A 15,990-nucleotide genomic window follows, 5' to 3' on the forward strand; every position below is an offset into this window, starting at 1 on the left:
GTGCTCATGTATGAGACCTACATTTTATTACGTACTCAAACTCAAGCTTGGCAACAATCATAAAGTATTTCCGTATAAATTTTACTCGCATTGTTTAAAAGATGCTGAAAAATCTCAGCGTCAGAAGTTTTATTTATGACTACTTTTACTAGAAAGTCCTGATGAATTTCCACAAGGGCACACTCATCAGGCACTCTAACTACTTTGTCATGCTTTTAATATTATCACCAGCAAGACCAGAGGAAGTGCAGCACTATTGTCCCCTTTATTGTGGACAGTGGCCAGAGCTCATATTTTGAATAAATAGTCCAAAACCAGAGCATGGAAGTTGTAACACTGAGTCACGTTGCAGAGACGTGCTGAGCATCGGGTGGGGAAAGGCACCTTTGTAAGCAATTCTGTCTCCGTCCCCATGGTGCAAGCGGGGCAGCGGCTTAAAAGATATGTAAAGGAAATGTTCACCCAACTTTCAGCTAAATTTGTTTTATTGCTGACATGTCTTACCTGAACAGAAGCCAGCTGTTAATTTCCCCATCTTTTTGCATTTTTTAGCTATTATTGTGGTTGTCCTGTTGTGTGAAACCACTGCATAACTGTAACACAGAGGCATTTTCCTTTGCAGTTGAAGCCTGAGAGCATTGGACAGCTGTGCATGCATTGCAGTAGCTTGCCTCATCCCCCCGAAAGCAAAACATAAATACTTAGCGAAAACATGAGGATAACTTCTTTTAGTTCTTTTTTTTTTTTTTTTTGCTTCCCTGCTGGTAAACAGGGATGGTTGAAAACAAAGAGGGAACAAAGGTGCAAAGATATGTAAGAACCAATCTGTCATTATTAATTTTTTTTTAAGACATTGGCCTGAAACATTTAGAAGTTGGATGACATCCCTGTTGTCACCAAGGCAGAGTGAAGGTTGAAGTATTTGGAGCCTAAATCTACTGCCCTAACTCTAAAATATTCAGTAATAGTTAATGCCACAGTTCTAGAAAGACTTCCTTAAAGGGGGTCATGGAGACTTTTGCAAACAGTTCTCAGCCAACCCACTGAAAGCAGAAAGGTAGGGTAGTTTAGTGGTGTTTTTTCTTTTTTACTTCTACCTAAGTTTTAAAAAAATACAGTCTACAAACACTGTCCTTTTTTTTTTTTTAAGTGTTGCACTTCATATACATCAATTAATTTTAGAACTTTTATATAAATGTTTGCATTTTTGGCAACACTTTCAAAACTGACCGGTATTGAATTTTCCCATTTCAGACAGCTGAAACATGCTAGGTAGTTGGAGCACCCACTATCTTGAAGCTGAAGAGAGAATGAATGTTTTCTGTTGCCTTAAGTTGGGCTTCCAAAAGTGAGAACACCCCTAAGTGAACAGCTGTTGTATATTTAAAAATAAATAAATAAATTGTAGAGTAACTAAATCTCCAAATACTAATGTACAGAAATGTTGTGCATTTTAAATCCTACTTGCTTAAACTGAAATGTGCATATAACAAATGGTCTGCATAGACAATCTTCTTAAAATGATTTAAGCAATAGGTGGATTTGACTAGTGTATTGTAATTGTTTTTACTGGGAATATACCCAAATAATTCCTCTTTTTTGGAACTTGTGATTTCTCACATTCTTCTCTGTTTTTTGGCCTTCTTGCAGGAAAAACAAGCTAGCTGGTTCTGGCATAAGGTTGTAGGGAGTCTAACCTGTGCAGCGGTGGTTACTGATTTTCTGTTTGCTTGAGGGTTTTTGATGAATTTTGAAACCCTACCATCTACATTATCTGTTTTGTGGCTTGGATTTCTGTAGAAAAAGACAGTCAGTGATCTCTGCCGTTTTTAAAGAATATTCTTGGCATCCTTTAGCTGAACTTTTTAAATATTCACGGCTGATTTTTGTTGTTGTTATTACTAGCACAATTTCAAGTAAAATATGAAGCAGTGGTGAAAAGTTACATAAAGATAGTAAGGCAATCTTTCAGAATCTGAATTCATTCCTTAAGTATTTTTAGGAAGATAGAGTTCTGTACCATCTTCTAACTTCTCTAAGATGGATATGCAGTGAAATTATGTATGATGACATGGGTTTTTTTGTAACCTCTTGTGAACCGTTGCAGTGAGTGTTTCTTGTTAACCCTTCCTTGCGTAAGCAATATAATTGTAGGATAAACCATTATGCACTGAATCAGTCGCCTCTTCCTTCAGGCCTGTAGTTAGTGTCCACGGTGAAAATGCAATACTTGGATAGAAAGCAAATGTACTGGGGCCTCCCATGGTCAACGTGTAATAGGTGCCAGGTATGCAGGCAGAAATGCTTCCTGAATATTTGTTGGTAAGGTATTTGCCTGCAGAATGTAACAGAGTTCTTCTGTTGGACTAAGCCCAGCTTAATTAAACTTATTACGGCAGCATGTCTGAATTCCCCCTGACTCACCAAGCCTCGTCTCCTATGGCAGGAGGCTGCTGTAACATGGAGATTCCCAGGAGATGCTGGGCAGCTTGTACACAGAGTACTGGCCTGGTAGCAGTGCAGTCTTCCTCACTTTTGTCCTCTGAAGTCCTCCAGCACTTGAAAAGGTGTAAATTTACCTCACTAATGTCTTCTGAAATGTTTTTGGAGTTTCAGTCCTGCTGGTGTGCTTTGAATCTTTCTTCTTCCATTGAGAGGAAACCTCACTGCTCTCAGCTCCACCTATAGCTTCAGCAATTGCTCACCGGCCAGCAGGTCATCTTTGCAAAAGAGATTCGTGATCCTTTCATATGTTATGCTCTCTTTAGCAGGAAGTCAGATATGGTTTCCCAATATTAAAATCTCCTCTCCAGTAATTTATACAGTGACAACTTACTTACCAGACTTCGCCCTACAGCATCCTCTAAAAATGTGGCACAAAGGTCAAGCTTCTTGCTTTTCTGCTCAGAATCCTTCCCTCTACCCATGCTGTCTTAACAAGGCATGGGAAGAACAGTCATTATACATCAAAGCATATGATTTTTCACTTGTGGTGAAAAATGAGTGATGGAGGCCCTACACAGAGGAAGAGGTAATCCTTGTTTCTTGTGTGGGAAGACCTAAATTAAGAAATAACATTACAGTGATTTTCCAGGATGCTTGGCAAAATCATGTAGAAACAGTATTTGTTATTTCTATTGTACAATCATAGGATTGATCTGTAACCAAATAAAATTCTGTAATCTGATTTGATAAAAGTGGACGGTGACATTCATACCAAAACCTTGAGGCAGTACTTAGGTTATTTTGTACCCTCTACTTTTATCGTATCAACTTGAGCATTAATGACTACGAGTGAGTCACACTTACTATCTTTTAATTGTCGTTGATTTTTAAAAGGAATTGGTGAACTTGATATAAACAGTCTCCCTTTTATGATTTTCTTAACATCTCGAGGATTTAGTCTGGTGGTGATATTTATAGTGTCTTGCGCTTTACTCATTTTTGGAGTTTTTCCTGCTCAGTGACACTAACTATGGAGTAACCTCATACTTGGCATGGAACAAGAAAGCCTCATTATTCTTCATGTCTTTCATCCTTAACATATCCTGTGAAACCGTAAGGTATCTGTAAGCAATGTTACTGGATCGACACAGAGAATTAAAACTTTTCCAGTAATAATCCATGTGTGCATCAACTTCTTTTTGGGAATTGCTCTGTTTATTGTTTGTCTCTATAGTGGTTTCCCTTATGCTTTTCAGTTTGTCACCTCATGTGAGCGTGGGCTAAGATCAAAAAGTCTTGATTTAAACAGACAAATGCCTGTCCACTAACAGCTTGTTACTTTTGATGTCTGAAATTGTACCTAACAATTAGATGCTTTGGGCTGACAAAGATAGTTAATTTCTGGGTGCAAGTGAGATTAGGAGCTTAGTAAAAAGCTCTCTCTGTGTTACATGACCAAACTAAACTGTGCTCTGTTCAAGATGCTATGTTTTATGTGATGTTTTATAAATGTAATAATTTGGAAATGGGCAGTTGTTGGTAAAACATCAAGAAATACGTGTTTAATCAGTCAGACTAGCTTGTTTAATTTTGGTGCTACTGTATGAACTGACAGCTTTTAGGCGTGTGCTCTTGTAGAGCTGCAGCGTGGCGGCTGTTGGGCAGCCCTTTAGGAAGGAATTCTGTTGGCCCTGGGGATGACACTTTTCAGGGGCAATGCGGCACCCACCCTTCAGGTCTGGTTAGAGGCACGGCTTTTTCTCAGTCCACCAAGGGCTGGCCTGCCACCAGCGTTACCTCGTGCTCTGCTCTTTGTATTTGCTTATGATAAAGTCTTCAATTAGCTGATGATTTTTCCATTAGGCTTCTGTAGGATGGATGGTGCATAGGGGCAGTGTAATGTGAGATCATAGTGGGATCACAGCTTTATTTACTACAGATGTCTGAAGTAAACATTCTTTGGGACTTTCCTTGAGGTTTTTGATGAGCTTAATAGGTAGCTTCTGTTAGTGCTGCATTTTGGCTCTTCTGTCACAGGAAGATTTTAAATAGAGAAATACATGAGTGTGATTAGCCCAGATGCATCCTGACAGACCTTCGGGCCAAGAGCAGCATCATGACCAGGGCTGGGATCCATTGTGCCATGAGCTTGGGGTGTGTGGAGAACCAGAATGTTCGCGCTGTGGATCACATCAGGCTCTGCTTGCTCCATGGCTGCTTTTTTTCCTCTTATTTAAAGCTTCTGCCTGTTTATCCCGAAATGTTGCATGTGTGTTTTTGATAGTCGCTAATTATGCCGTTGCGTATTTGTCTGCCAGCACGCCACTTGCTTCATGCAGCATGGAGGACAGATGTTGCTCGGGGATTCATTACAGATCAGTAGTCAAAGAGGCTGTTGTTTGCAGGATCACAAATGTATTTCCTGCAGATGTTGAAATAAATGAGGCAGGGGGTTATAGGAAGAGCATGGATGATCTCAGTCGACCAGGGGAGTGACCGGCTGGAGACCTCGACGCCTGCCTCCAGGCTGCTGGGCACGTAACTTGGCCCAGCCTTCTGCCTGGGCCCGGCCCGCTCTCTGCTTCCCTCAGGCAGTTAGCGCCGCACTCGGGGCGGCGGGCTGGTAGCGTGGCCGTGTGCTTACAGCGGCACACACCTGTTCTCGTTCCGCTCCCGGGTTGTTTCCTCCGCGCTGCAGTGACTGGATAGGCCTCACTGTTCCCTTTGCTTGGTGGCCTTCGAAGTTTGCAACATGTCCTAACTACCGGTATGGCCGGGCTTGTTTACCAACACTTCCCAGTGTCCTTCTTTAAACAGGATGAAAGGCAAAATAAAGGTGTATGTAGCAAATCAACTATACAACACCTATGCAAACACAGCACTGCTTCCCTCCCACCTGCCTGTTAATAGCACTGCTGAATTTGGTTGATGAGATTTTAATAAAAATAAGTCTTTGCAATTGTTATTAGAATAGGGTTAATAAAGGCATGTTGTGTGTTAGCATCCTTTAGGTCTGAAAAGCTGCTTGCTTTCTGTAACAAAGCTGACCTGTTCCTGGTACCCTGACACTGAGCTGCTTTAGATGAAAACTATGAACTGAATGTGTGTTGCAGTGTTTCTTATTCAGACTTCCTTAGATTAAATAAGTAAATAAAATCAGGGTAGTTTCTAGCCTCAAGCTATTGTTAGGGCTGACAGGATCAAAGAAAGGATGCAGTGTGTTCTAGTGAGCATGGTGATAAGAATCTTTTATGGGAAGGTGTGCATGTAGTTGCTTGAGTGAGTTTTTTGGAAATAACATAAATCACCATTCAGGGCTTATTCTGTCCTTCAAAAATGGGTGATGAGGCAACATTTGCCTCACATAGTGCTTTTTGCTTTTCCGCCTGAGGCTTGTGCTGATGGTGCAGGTGTGACCGTGGTCTACTTGAATCTGAGAACCAGTCCTGGCCAGCAGTTATTATCATTATTATTATTATTTTTAAGAGATGCAGAAAGGAAAAACATAATGTATTTTACTTTGACGGTTGAAAAAAATTCTGAAGCTTAAGGCCTTGGGTAGCCCAATTTCAATAGAAATCCTCACAAAATCTTCAGAAAATTGTGGCCTATGGAGAACCTGTTTAAATCCTGCAAGATGGTGAGCAGTTTGCCCAGCAAAACCTCCTGTGGATCTCTGTAGGCAGCTGGGATGCCCTGGGGGGTTGTCTACAGCTCCAGCTGGAGTTTCCTCTCCAGGTTTACAGAGGGCACTGTTGCTGCTAGTTTATCGATTAATGGAAAGCTGGCTAATAACTCCCCTGTGCTGGTGCTGCTGAGATAGTAGAGTTTGTTTTCCATTACTTTTTTCGGTGCAGTTAGGTGCAACTTTGTGAATTCGTCATTTGAGGAAAAAGCTTGAAAAGCAAAGGTGGTGTTAAAAGCTGCATTAAGAAAGCTTAACAGACCCTTGCCATAGAGGGCTGCAGTTGTCCAATGCAAGTTGCCGACTCTCATGCTTGAGCCTTTCAGTTCTAAATTTCACAGCTCCTGGTGTGAATGTAGGATGTATCCTAGTGTAGTGAGGAAGACGCAAAAAGAGGAGCTTCATCTCTGGTCAGTCTTGACCATGTGAGCACCTTCATGTAGAGGCAAGCTCCAGGAATCAAGAATTTGTCACTACAGTAAAAAGTCTATTACCTAAGCAGTGATTTTAGTTAGTTCCATGCATTACAATGAACATGTACATATGAATGCACCTACTGTATACATAAAATTGCTTTATTCTTTTCTTTATCTGTAGAGGTGCTGGAAGCACTTGGATGATTGGAATTGAAGATATTTTGTTTGTTCTGTTACACTGAGTCAGAAGAAATAAGCACAAGAAATTTCTGTAGTTCAGGCAAGTAAATATCTGTACCTCAGTAGCTTATATGAAATAAAATTTTTGCTTAACAAATGCATAGTGTGAACATTTTAAATGGATGAACTTGTTTGTTCTGTTACAAAATACAGTTTAAAAGGAACACGGGGGTTTTACATTTTTTTTTCATTATTTAATAGTTAAAGGATCTGTCATACTGAACTCTGAATAACTGAGAAGCCTCTTCAGTGTGGAATTGAACTAGACATTTGACAGTTGTCTTGAATAAAAATTGAGACAAAAATGTCCTTCATAGATCCTTATCAACACATCGTGGTAAGTAGCTATATGTCTTCTACTTATAGTTTCTCATGTATTGTCTTGTATCATGTGTTCTTTTATAAGTTATTCTAATAAGCACACAGCACTAGAGTTATTGTGAATTCCTTTAAGTAAAGTGTGGTTAGAGCAAATTTATGAAGAAATTTATTCGAATGAGATTTGAAAGAAACTCAACTTTTCAAAAACAGGTAATGACTATGAGTTGTTCATGTATAAGTCACAGCAGAATACAGGCTTCTAACTTAACATGATGAGGGTATTGTTTTAAGGGAATTGCCTGTTTGAAGTATTTTATTAAAGTGTCTGTATTTGACAAGTTTTTCATACAAGTTTATTGCACACTGATTATTAGTCAGTAGCCTACAAAAGTAACATCATGCTACTAACTTTCTCCCTTCCAATACAGTGTTTCTATACAATTTTATGAACTTACACTTTTCCCTTCTCGTTAGTATGGGTGGAGGGATGAATTGGCAAATTTGGATACACTGATCTTAAACCAGTGTCTATCAATGATGTTGATTCAAAGAGAATCTTCAACATACAGCCTGTGAACTCATGTAAGGGTCAGTGAGAGGATCTGTGCCACTCAACAACACATTGGTGCCACAGTGCTCCCTCCTTCCCACTGCCTTGCGGTGGTCCTCCTGCATCCTCTCTACCAGCTCTGAAGTGCAGCTGCTCTGAGTGAGCACGCTGACTTTGCTGAACTGGGAGAAAACCAGTTTGAGGCAGAAGATGAGATAGGTGCTGTCATAGCTGGCCCAAGGGAAGGGCAGAAGCATGTGAGCACAAGCTGTATGAGTGGAGAAGTAGGGGGCAAGGGAAGGAGATGGGAAATGGGAACACAACTGCCTGTTGTGTGGTGGCAAGTCAGCAGAATGGGTCAGCAGCTTGCTGAACACAGTGGCTGCAGTGTGCTCTCACATATCTCTGCTTGAATGACTTTCTGAAGTAAACACTGAAATCACCATTTCTATCAAAACTGAAATCTCAAAACAAGCTGAGTGTGTTCATATCAGCTACTTTTCGTAACTGTCCCAGAATCTCATGGCAGGAAAAGCGATACATACTCAAAGATAGTTACCATATACTTGTCATAATGTTGAACATTGCTAAAAATATAGTGCGTGCTTCCTTGAAATGACCTCTTATCAATGATGTGGTTTCCACCCAACGCAGTCACATCCTTTATGTGAGTTTGCAGCCAACAGATGTCAAACTTGTGTTTTACTCTGTATGCAGTTCTGTGAATGCTGCTGTAAAGACAAGTTTTAGGTTGACGTCTCTATTTACAAGTGTTTAAAACAATATGCTAACATATTCCTTTCGCTATCAGTGCCCTCTCCTGGATGGAATATTTGGTTTGCTGTGTACCTTTATGAAAGCAGTCTCAGATGCATTCACTCATTTCATTGACTCATTCACACGAAATACCTCTTTTGACACCAGTATGTGCACCATAGTGAACAAGATACAGTTTCAGAAGAATAAGTGATTGCAGTCCTCTGGCAGTGCTGAATTCTGATGCAGCAATGTTGTAATTGCAGGCAGGAATATTGTTAATGCAAGAGCTGACTCTGTAATTGCTTGAAAAAATGCATAGAAGTCTGAGTTTTTTTCATTCAAATTTAAATTGCAAGGAAAGTTTTACTGAAATTTGAACACTTGGGGCAGCAGGCTTATATCAGTGCAAAACCAGTGCATTTTTACAACACTTGGCATTAAAAGTCTCAAAAGAATTCTGCATTTTCCAAAAGTCCTTCTGCTAACCACTGTGCATTTTCTGATCTCTTTTATTTTTCTTCTTTCCTCTTTTTATGAAAGACTAGAAGGAATAAAAGAAGGCATTCACAAAGTTGCTGCAGAGTTGCTTCACAAAATGCTTTTGGGTTCAGAGACTAGAGTTGAGACATAATATACCTTGTTACATTGGTATTAGGGTTAAATATTACAATAACAAATGAAATAACTTCAAAATGTATGTGTATACACAAATATTTCCATTTATTTGTAATATCCATGTAGAAGAATGGACTTCATGAAAATCTGTTATTTAACAAAATGAGCAAACATTTTCATTTGTCCAGCTCAATCGTCAGCTTGAGTGTCCTGCTTAAAGTTAAGGAAGTAGAAGTAGTAAGTCCTTATTACGCAAGGTATAGCAGACCTTCCTGATTTGTATTTGGTTTATATCTCCTGATCTCCTGATTATATTTTGTGACTCAGCGTTCTGGGGGATGAAAAATACTGTATTCAACACATGCAAATTCCTTGCTTTCCTGGTAAGTGTGGAAAGTTCACAGGCAAAACCTGATAGTGTTACAGCAGATTTTTAGAGCATTGTTTTGTTTCCCAGACTTGTAGTGCAGCAGTATGTATAAAAGTATAAATGAAGGGAATTAGATAATAAGGGAAATTTTAGTGGGAGAAAAAAAGAGTTCAAGGTGGAAAAGACAGGAAGGAGGCAGGAGGAGGAGTTAAAGATGGAGATGTATGAAGGAAGGAGACAGGAGGAGGAGTTAAAGATGAAGATGTGTGAGGGCAGGAGACACTGAACAGTTACTGTTCTGCATACTTGGAAAACCTAGTGCTTATGCCTAAAAGGGGTGGACTGAACGAGGAGAGCAAATGCTGTCATAACTCAGAAAGCCCATCTTTGGAGAAGGCATATTGAAGGTGGTGTTTCTGTGTTTTTCCCCCTCTTCTGCCTCTCTCCTTCCTTCTCTAAACTTATGGAGAAAGAAGAAGTAAAGCGAAAGAAATATGTAAAACCAGGTAACCTTTGAAGAGAGGATTTAGGCTTTTCAGTTTTGTGAGCTTCTGCAATTTTTAACCTGTCTTAGATTTAAAGATATGCAGATGTTGCTCCACTCAGTGTTGCAACGTTTAAATGATTTATACTGTCTTGTTTTCCTCTGAAGTAATTGAGGAGTTGGCAATGTACAGATTTTTATCAAGACATAAGGTGAACCTAAGTCACATCAGAAAACACAGCTTTGTCATCTAAATTAGTAAGGATTTATATAGGTGTTTAGAGTCAATATACTGTATTCTCAGGGGGCTTTTAACTTCTGTAGAAGTTAGTCTTTCCAAAAACTAACATCTAGCATGTCTTTTGGGATCATTTCTTTGGTAAAGTGGATATTTAGGTCTCTTAGTACCCTTAGAAACTGGATTCTAAGAGGAAAATTGCCTTAATTTCCGTTTGCGCTTCAGTTGCATGAAAAACGTTTATTTTAGGATAAGAAAAGATCTAGGCTTTCAAGCTTCCTGTGTATCTGTGTACATTTTTACTAAGAGGGAGATCATTTATTTTAGTACTGTGCAAATTTCTTCTAAGCATGTGATTATGTCCAGATATTAATAACTCTATAATTATGAGCCTCAGTTTGTTATTTTGGGTGAGGCATGGGGAAAGAAGATAATGGTTTTCTGTTGTTTTACCAGGCCTCTGCATATTCACATTCCTTTTGGAGGATACCAAATCTTGCGCCACAGTTAACTTTCTTGGCACAGCAGCAGCTGGAATTAAGATGTTTGCTGCTTACATCAATAAAAAGCAGTTCTCATGGTAGCATTAGGAAACTTGCAATAGAAAGTAATGACAATCTCCATACTGCTGTAATGAGAAAATTCCAGTGAGTGGTGTTTTATCCTTGTTTTGACAGTGGGCATTTTATTTAGGCACATGAGTTGTATGGATAGGACTGAGATGCAGGCAAACTACTTTCCAGAAGTGCTTTCTGTAGGTGAACATCTTGCAGTATCACCGTTTTACAGCCAGGACTCTGGGGACCAAAATTGTACTTGAGCTTCACATAGCAGCTGAGAACTAAATCCAGCACGCCCTTGTCCTGTACTCGTAACTTAATTATAACTTCAGCCTCCTCCTTGTTGCTAAATATTCAGTGATCTCTGATTTGTGGTCTCAAGCGAGGACAGGAGCTTTCCTAACAGCTAAGAATAAGGGGAAGGGTGGTGTCTTTGTACTTCAGGCTGTTTCTTTTTAATTATAAGGTTGTATATGACAAAGCAATGATATAACAACATCAGTCTGGGTGAACAAATGCTGGGGCCAGCACTGCATTGTGAAACCAGCACTTCAGTGATCTGACATGTATGAATGTGGCACACACTGATAAAACAGCTTTGAGCACGTTCAAAAAGCAAGCTGGAAACAAGGGATGGAGAGAGAGCCTGTTTTCTGGAGATTGACACCTTGTAAAAAGTTTTGAAACCATGTAAATGCAGAGCTGGGGTAGCTTTATGTAGCTGTGTGAGAAGTCCTGACCTCCTTCCTGTTCTTCCATCCTCTCCTGGAAGCTGCAGCGCAAAAGATGGATACCATGAAATTATTGGGATGTCTTCCTGTCAGGACATGGCAGGCTGTTAAATAGGTGATTTAAATTAAATAGGCAATAGATGTGAAGTCACACGTCTAACACCTTCCTGTTCAGCTTGATACTTCTGACTGGGTTAACAGTCCTGGCTGGAAGACTTGGCCAGAGGCTGGATCCCATTTTTGCTGTGGTTGGTGAGCCGCTTGCTGCGAAATGACAGCTTCAGTATACCGCTTGTAAGCTAATAGTTTGCATTGCCACAGTTTTCCCACTGCTTGCTTACTTGTTCTCTGAACCAGACAACTCCTACAGCTTTACAAAGGAAAAATTACAGAGTTGGTATTTCCTGCTGGGCAGACTGTCATGAAACGAGCCTCCAGACGTCCCCCTACCTGCGAGTGAGTACAGCTTGAATGAAGATGCAGCAAGTCATTGTCTGGGTCAGCCAGTGTCTGCAGTGAAGTCATACCCTTAGCATCACTGGGGGCATTTTCCCCTAGGTATTTGCCACTGTGATGTGGCTGTGCCTTTGCAAACTTCTAGACTGCAGACTTGTGGAGGAGTTTGTGTTTCTGCTGTTCGTGTTGTTTTTTCAATGAGCCTTGACTCAGCTCTTACTTAAGAATTCACAAACCACTTTTGCTATCTATAGATGATGATTGACTTTTTGTTTTTTTATTTTTGAGCAGATGATATGTAACTTACAAGAGATTGTTGTTTCTTATCTTATTTGTATTGAAGAGGGATCCAGTTTGGTTGTGGTGTAAGGATGTCATGTATGTGAAATAGTGAGGCTTGTCTGAAACAACCAGTTCCGCAATAGCTGTGAGAACCTCTTGAAGGCCCTTATAAGTCTAGCAGCTGAAGCAAGCTGTAGCTTAAATGGAGGTACAAGCCACTGTTAAAACTAAACCATGAATAATGCATTGTAGTTTTTTTTTTGGCTTGTCTGTTTGTTCCTTTAAAAAAGGTGTTTTGAAACAAAACATACACACACACACAAAAAAGCACCGGGTGCAGCCTGAATAAACATGTCCCACTCCAAAGGTACTGTTTGTTATTTTAAGTAAACTTCAAGGAATTTCCTGATTCTGGTAGTTCCGTTTCTCTTCTGATTGGGATACATTGCAAGATCTTCAGTATGTAGTTAGCTGTCCTAATGATTCTAATGGGTGAGTAAGAAAAGACAGCAAGAATGTCAAGATGGAGACCTGAGGCGCAGGTGTGTGTGTGAGCTGTAGGTGACTGCCTGAGCTGCCCTGGGAGCTGGAGAGCAGCTTGGACCTGGTGCCCAGCGCAGGGGCAGAGCTCAGGGGCGAGGGGGTGCCCGAATTTCCATCCCTGGAGGGCTTGTGGGCTGGTGCCAGGAGTGAACCAGCATCCAGGCAGTGTGGGCAGCCAAAGGGCTAGGGTCAGGCCGGGCGTTAAGGTAGCAGCATAGGCGTGAGCACAGAGAGACAGTTGTGTGGGGTCTGTGCCTGGCCGTAATACTGAGTGCTTACAGCTTACCCACGCTCTGCTCTTTCCCTGTGGAAGGCCGATGGTGTCTGCACACAGTGATGCTTCTCCTGATGGCTTTCAGTAGGCTGGTCAAACTTGTGACTATGTAGGCAAAATAGAAGTAGATGTGAACCACTGGCCTCTTTCCATTGAGGTTTTTGCTTTCATTTCTTAATCTCACTGCTTCCATTCAGGCCATATATTCTGGCTGCTTTTAAAAGGCAGCTCTTGCATAGTGCTTGGTCTTTGCAGGAAACATGAAGCTCCAAAAAGTGTGTGAAATTTGCTTGTGGATGTTTTAACAGCTTGCTTTTTACCCTCACTACATTGTCTTAGGGACACTTACACTTTGAATAATGATGTGTACTAAAAAGTATACTCTGTGCTTTACTAATTTTATCCTTTGCATGTGCAGTATGCATATATCTGTTCCAGAACTTGTACTCAGAAATAATTGCACCTGTTCTTTTTACTGGGGGAAGGTAATTACAAAGATGAGCACATGGTAAAATAGCCCCCTTCGTATTTTTTTTTTCTTACCATACCAAGTTGTCCTTGACTGACTAAATGCCTTAAAGCAGGTTCTGTAGAGAGGAGGAGAGTTATTTATTGAGATTAGTAGGTGTGGCTGCAAGAAAATCAAGCAACCCTAGTGTAAGGCTTGACCTTTCAGTAAAGCTGCAGGGTGCAGTTCAGCTTTAAGATGCTTTATCCAGTATGCATTTCATTTGCACTTTGGCTCGGGGATTTCTCTCTCAGTTCTTGGATGAAATGAAACCTGTTTTAATAGAATAGCTGCTTTTTGATTCTGGAACTTAATCACCTCTAACTCTCTGACTTCCAGGTGGAACACCAGTATTCACATATATTCACTGTGACAGTAAGGAAAGCCACAAATGTCACAAAAGGAGCCATTGGTGACATGCGTGAGTATTTCTCTTTCTGTTTTGCTTCTTTTTCTAGGAGGCTGTTTCTGTAGGCAGGGGAAGGGGACACAACAAGCTTGTCATGCATTAAAAGATTGGTTGTGTAGTGGTTTTTGTTTTTTTTGTCTTGCTTTTTAAAGCTAGAATGGTGTAACCATTTCAGTGCTTGTTCACTTCGACTCAGAAAGCTGATTTACCACTCCTTCTTTCCATCGATCCAGAACAGATGAGTGAGTTGTAAACAATTTGCCTACAAGCAGACACCACCTACGTTTAGTTTTTTGGCGTAGTCGGAAGTGCAGTTCTGAGTATAGTGAAACTGGCAACTGCTGTGTGTTCAAAAGGCTGTGGTTTGGTGGCGCGAACGCTTGGAAAGAAAGAAGCCCAGAGCTCTGCTGAGTCAGTACAACAAAAAATGAGGGGAGGGGGGAGGGGGGAAATAAGCAGATCTTACGATGGGGAGCTATGTAAGACTCCAGCACTTCTTCCCCTTTCAGTTGCTCTTCTGAGTCTCCAGACTTAGCAGCTGAACAGGAAACAACTAGGAAGAGACACCCATGAAAACTCTTGTCTGTTCTTAAGGAGGGAAGAGAGAGAGAATAATATATTGGCTCAATCTATAAAAAGAATACTCTTGCTTCCTTCCTGATGAGTGTTTTGCTGTCAGGTCATGTCTCACTTTCCCTGGCACTTGATCCATAGCGTTACATAGCTTGAGACTGCAGGCTGTGTGGTACCTTGCTCCTGTTCTTTGATCAGGCTGGTTTGAGATGCAGTTGTTTCCCTCCCAGCACATTCCTGGGGTTTTGAACTGCTTTCAGGTCAAACTACAGCAGCTGCTCTAACACACAGCTTTGCTTCAGCAGGTGAATGTTTCTTTTATGTTTAGTATCCAGCATTGATATTAAACAAGGTGGGTAGCTAGGGAGAAATAGCAGGGAGTGTTGGCAGGTGAAGAAATGGAAATCTATTTAGCGTCTACTGTCGGGTGAAGAGAAGAGCACAAGCAGAAGGTGCTGTGGGACATTGTTCTGGCAGCCTCTGAAAGGGTGTTCACGTAAGAAAACCTTGGGAGAAGTGTTCTGGCCCAGGGACCCCACAGGTTTGTGTGAAGAAGACAGGTGAAATGGAAGGACACAGGATCCTGGCATGAGAGTGTGGGGAGCACGGGAAGGGAAGAAGGGGGGTTGAATTATTATGATATTAAATGGAGTATGGAATGGGTTAAAAAGAAAGCCAGAAGACCATCAGGGCAGGTATGGTCCTATAGCATGAATTCCAAATATTATGCATCAATAATACTGAATATTCTTCCAGTAAAAGAAGAAAACTTTTTGTAAAACTGACTGAATCATCGAAACTGAATAGTTACTCAGGAAGAACTCTGATAAAACCTGGCAGAACTGTGCTCAAGGGCTACTGAAACCTGCTTGGTTTCCTGTCTGAGGCAGCTTCTAGCGCTCTGTAGCCTGAGGCACCTCGGGCATCTCACAGTGAGCTTCCAAGTTCCCAGGGCTTGTTCTTGGAGTCCTGGCAAATCCCTGAAGTGTGTGTGTGGGGGGGGAGGAACAACAGAAAAACCCAACTCAGATGACTTTTCATTTTTCCAAAACAGAAACAGAAGCAATGTTTTTATTTCCCATGTACACACAAATCTCAGTGTATTGGAGCCTGGAAGCTATTTGATCAAATCAGTAATCTTGTTAACACTGAAGAAAGATGCGTGAAGCTGTGAGCAGCACAGGGCCTTTACTGGTCATGCCAGCCAGTATTTTTTTCGTTTGATTTGTGAAAACTGCAACTTGTTAAAGGAATTTCTGAAATCTTACACTTGGTTTCTGTTCTCAAGCACAGGACTTGCTAACAGGGGGAGTGGCTGTGATACATAACATCAGATTCCCTGGTCAGGGTGGAGGCCTGATTGTTGCTGTCCTGTGTGAGAGGCACTACGAAGTTCTTGACTCTTCTGGTGGGTTTATCTCAGCCTCTTCTGTTAGGGTTGCTCCACTTTCTATAGATAGTGAACAGCTCTGTGGGCAAGAGAGGTAACTTTTCAACGTGGTGGTGATGGAGGTCCTGGGGAACGTGAGAG

The 15,990-nt window shown here is 41.0% G+C and overlaps 1 protein-coding gene across 10 annotated transcripts in view; it reads left to right on the plus strand.

Moving 5' to 3' along the window:
* Positions 1 to 15,990, plus strand: part of PLA2G4A (phospholipase A2 group IVA) — a 116,517-nt gene that overhangs the window by 42,157 nt on the left and 58,370 nt on the right. For 6 of the 10 annotated variants that reach the window (XM_080603563.1, XM_080603564.1, XM_080603566.1 and 3 more), the window contains 4 exons: positions 6,728 to 6,826; positions 6,988 to 7,123; positions 13,817 to 13,898; positions 15,748 to 15,867. In XM_080603563.1, the coding sequence (XP_080459689.1) occupies positions 7,091 to 7,123; positions 13,817 to 13,898; positions 15,748 to 15,867 (235 nt within the window). In that variant the 5' untranslated portion in view covers positions 6,728 to 6,826; positions 6,988 to 7,090. The remainder of the gene's footprint in view (positions 1 to 6,727; positions 6,827 to 6,987; positions 7,124 to 13,816; positions 13,899 to 15,747; positions 15,868 to 15,990) is intronic. The other 4 variants (XM_080603568.1, XM_080603560.1, XM_080603559.1 and 1 more) reach the window with 4 other exon arrangements.

The sequence above is a fragment of the Anser brachyrhynchus genome (genome assembly GCF_964034855.1).
Source record: "Anser brachyrhynchus genome assembly, chromosome: 8".
Classification (NCBI taxonomy): domain Eukaryota; kingdom Metazoa; phylum Chordata; class Aves; order Anseriformes; family Anatidae; genus Anser; species Anser brachyrhynchus.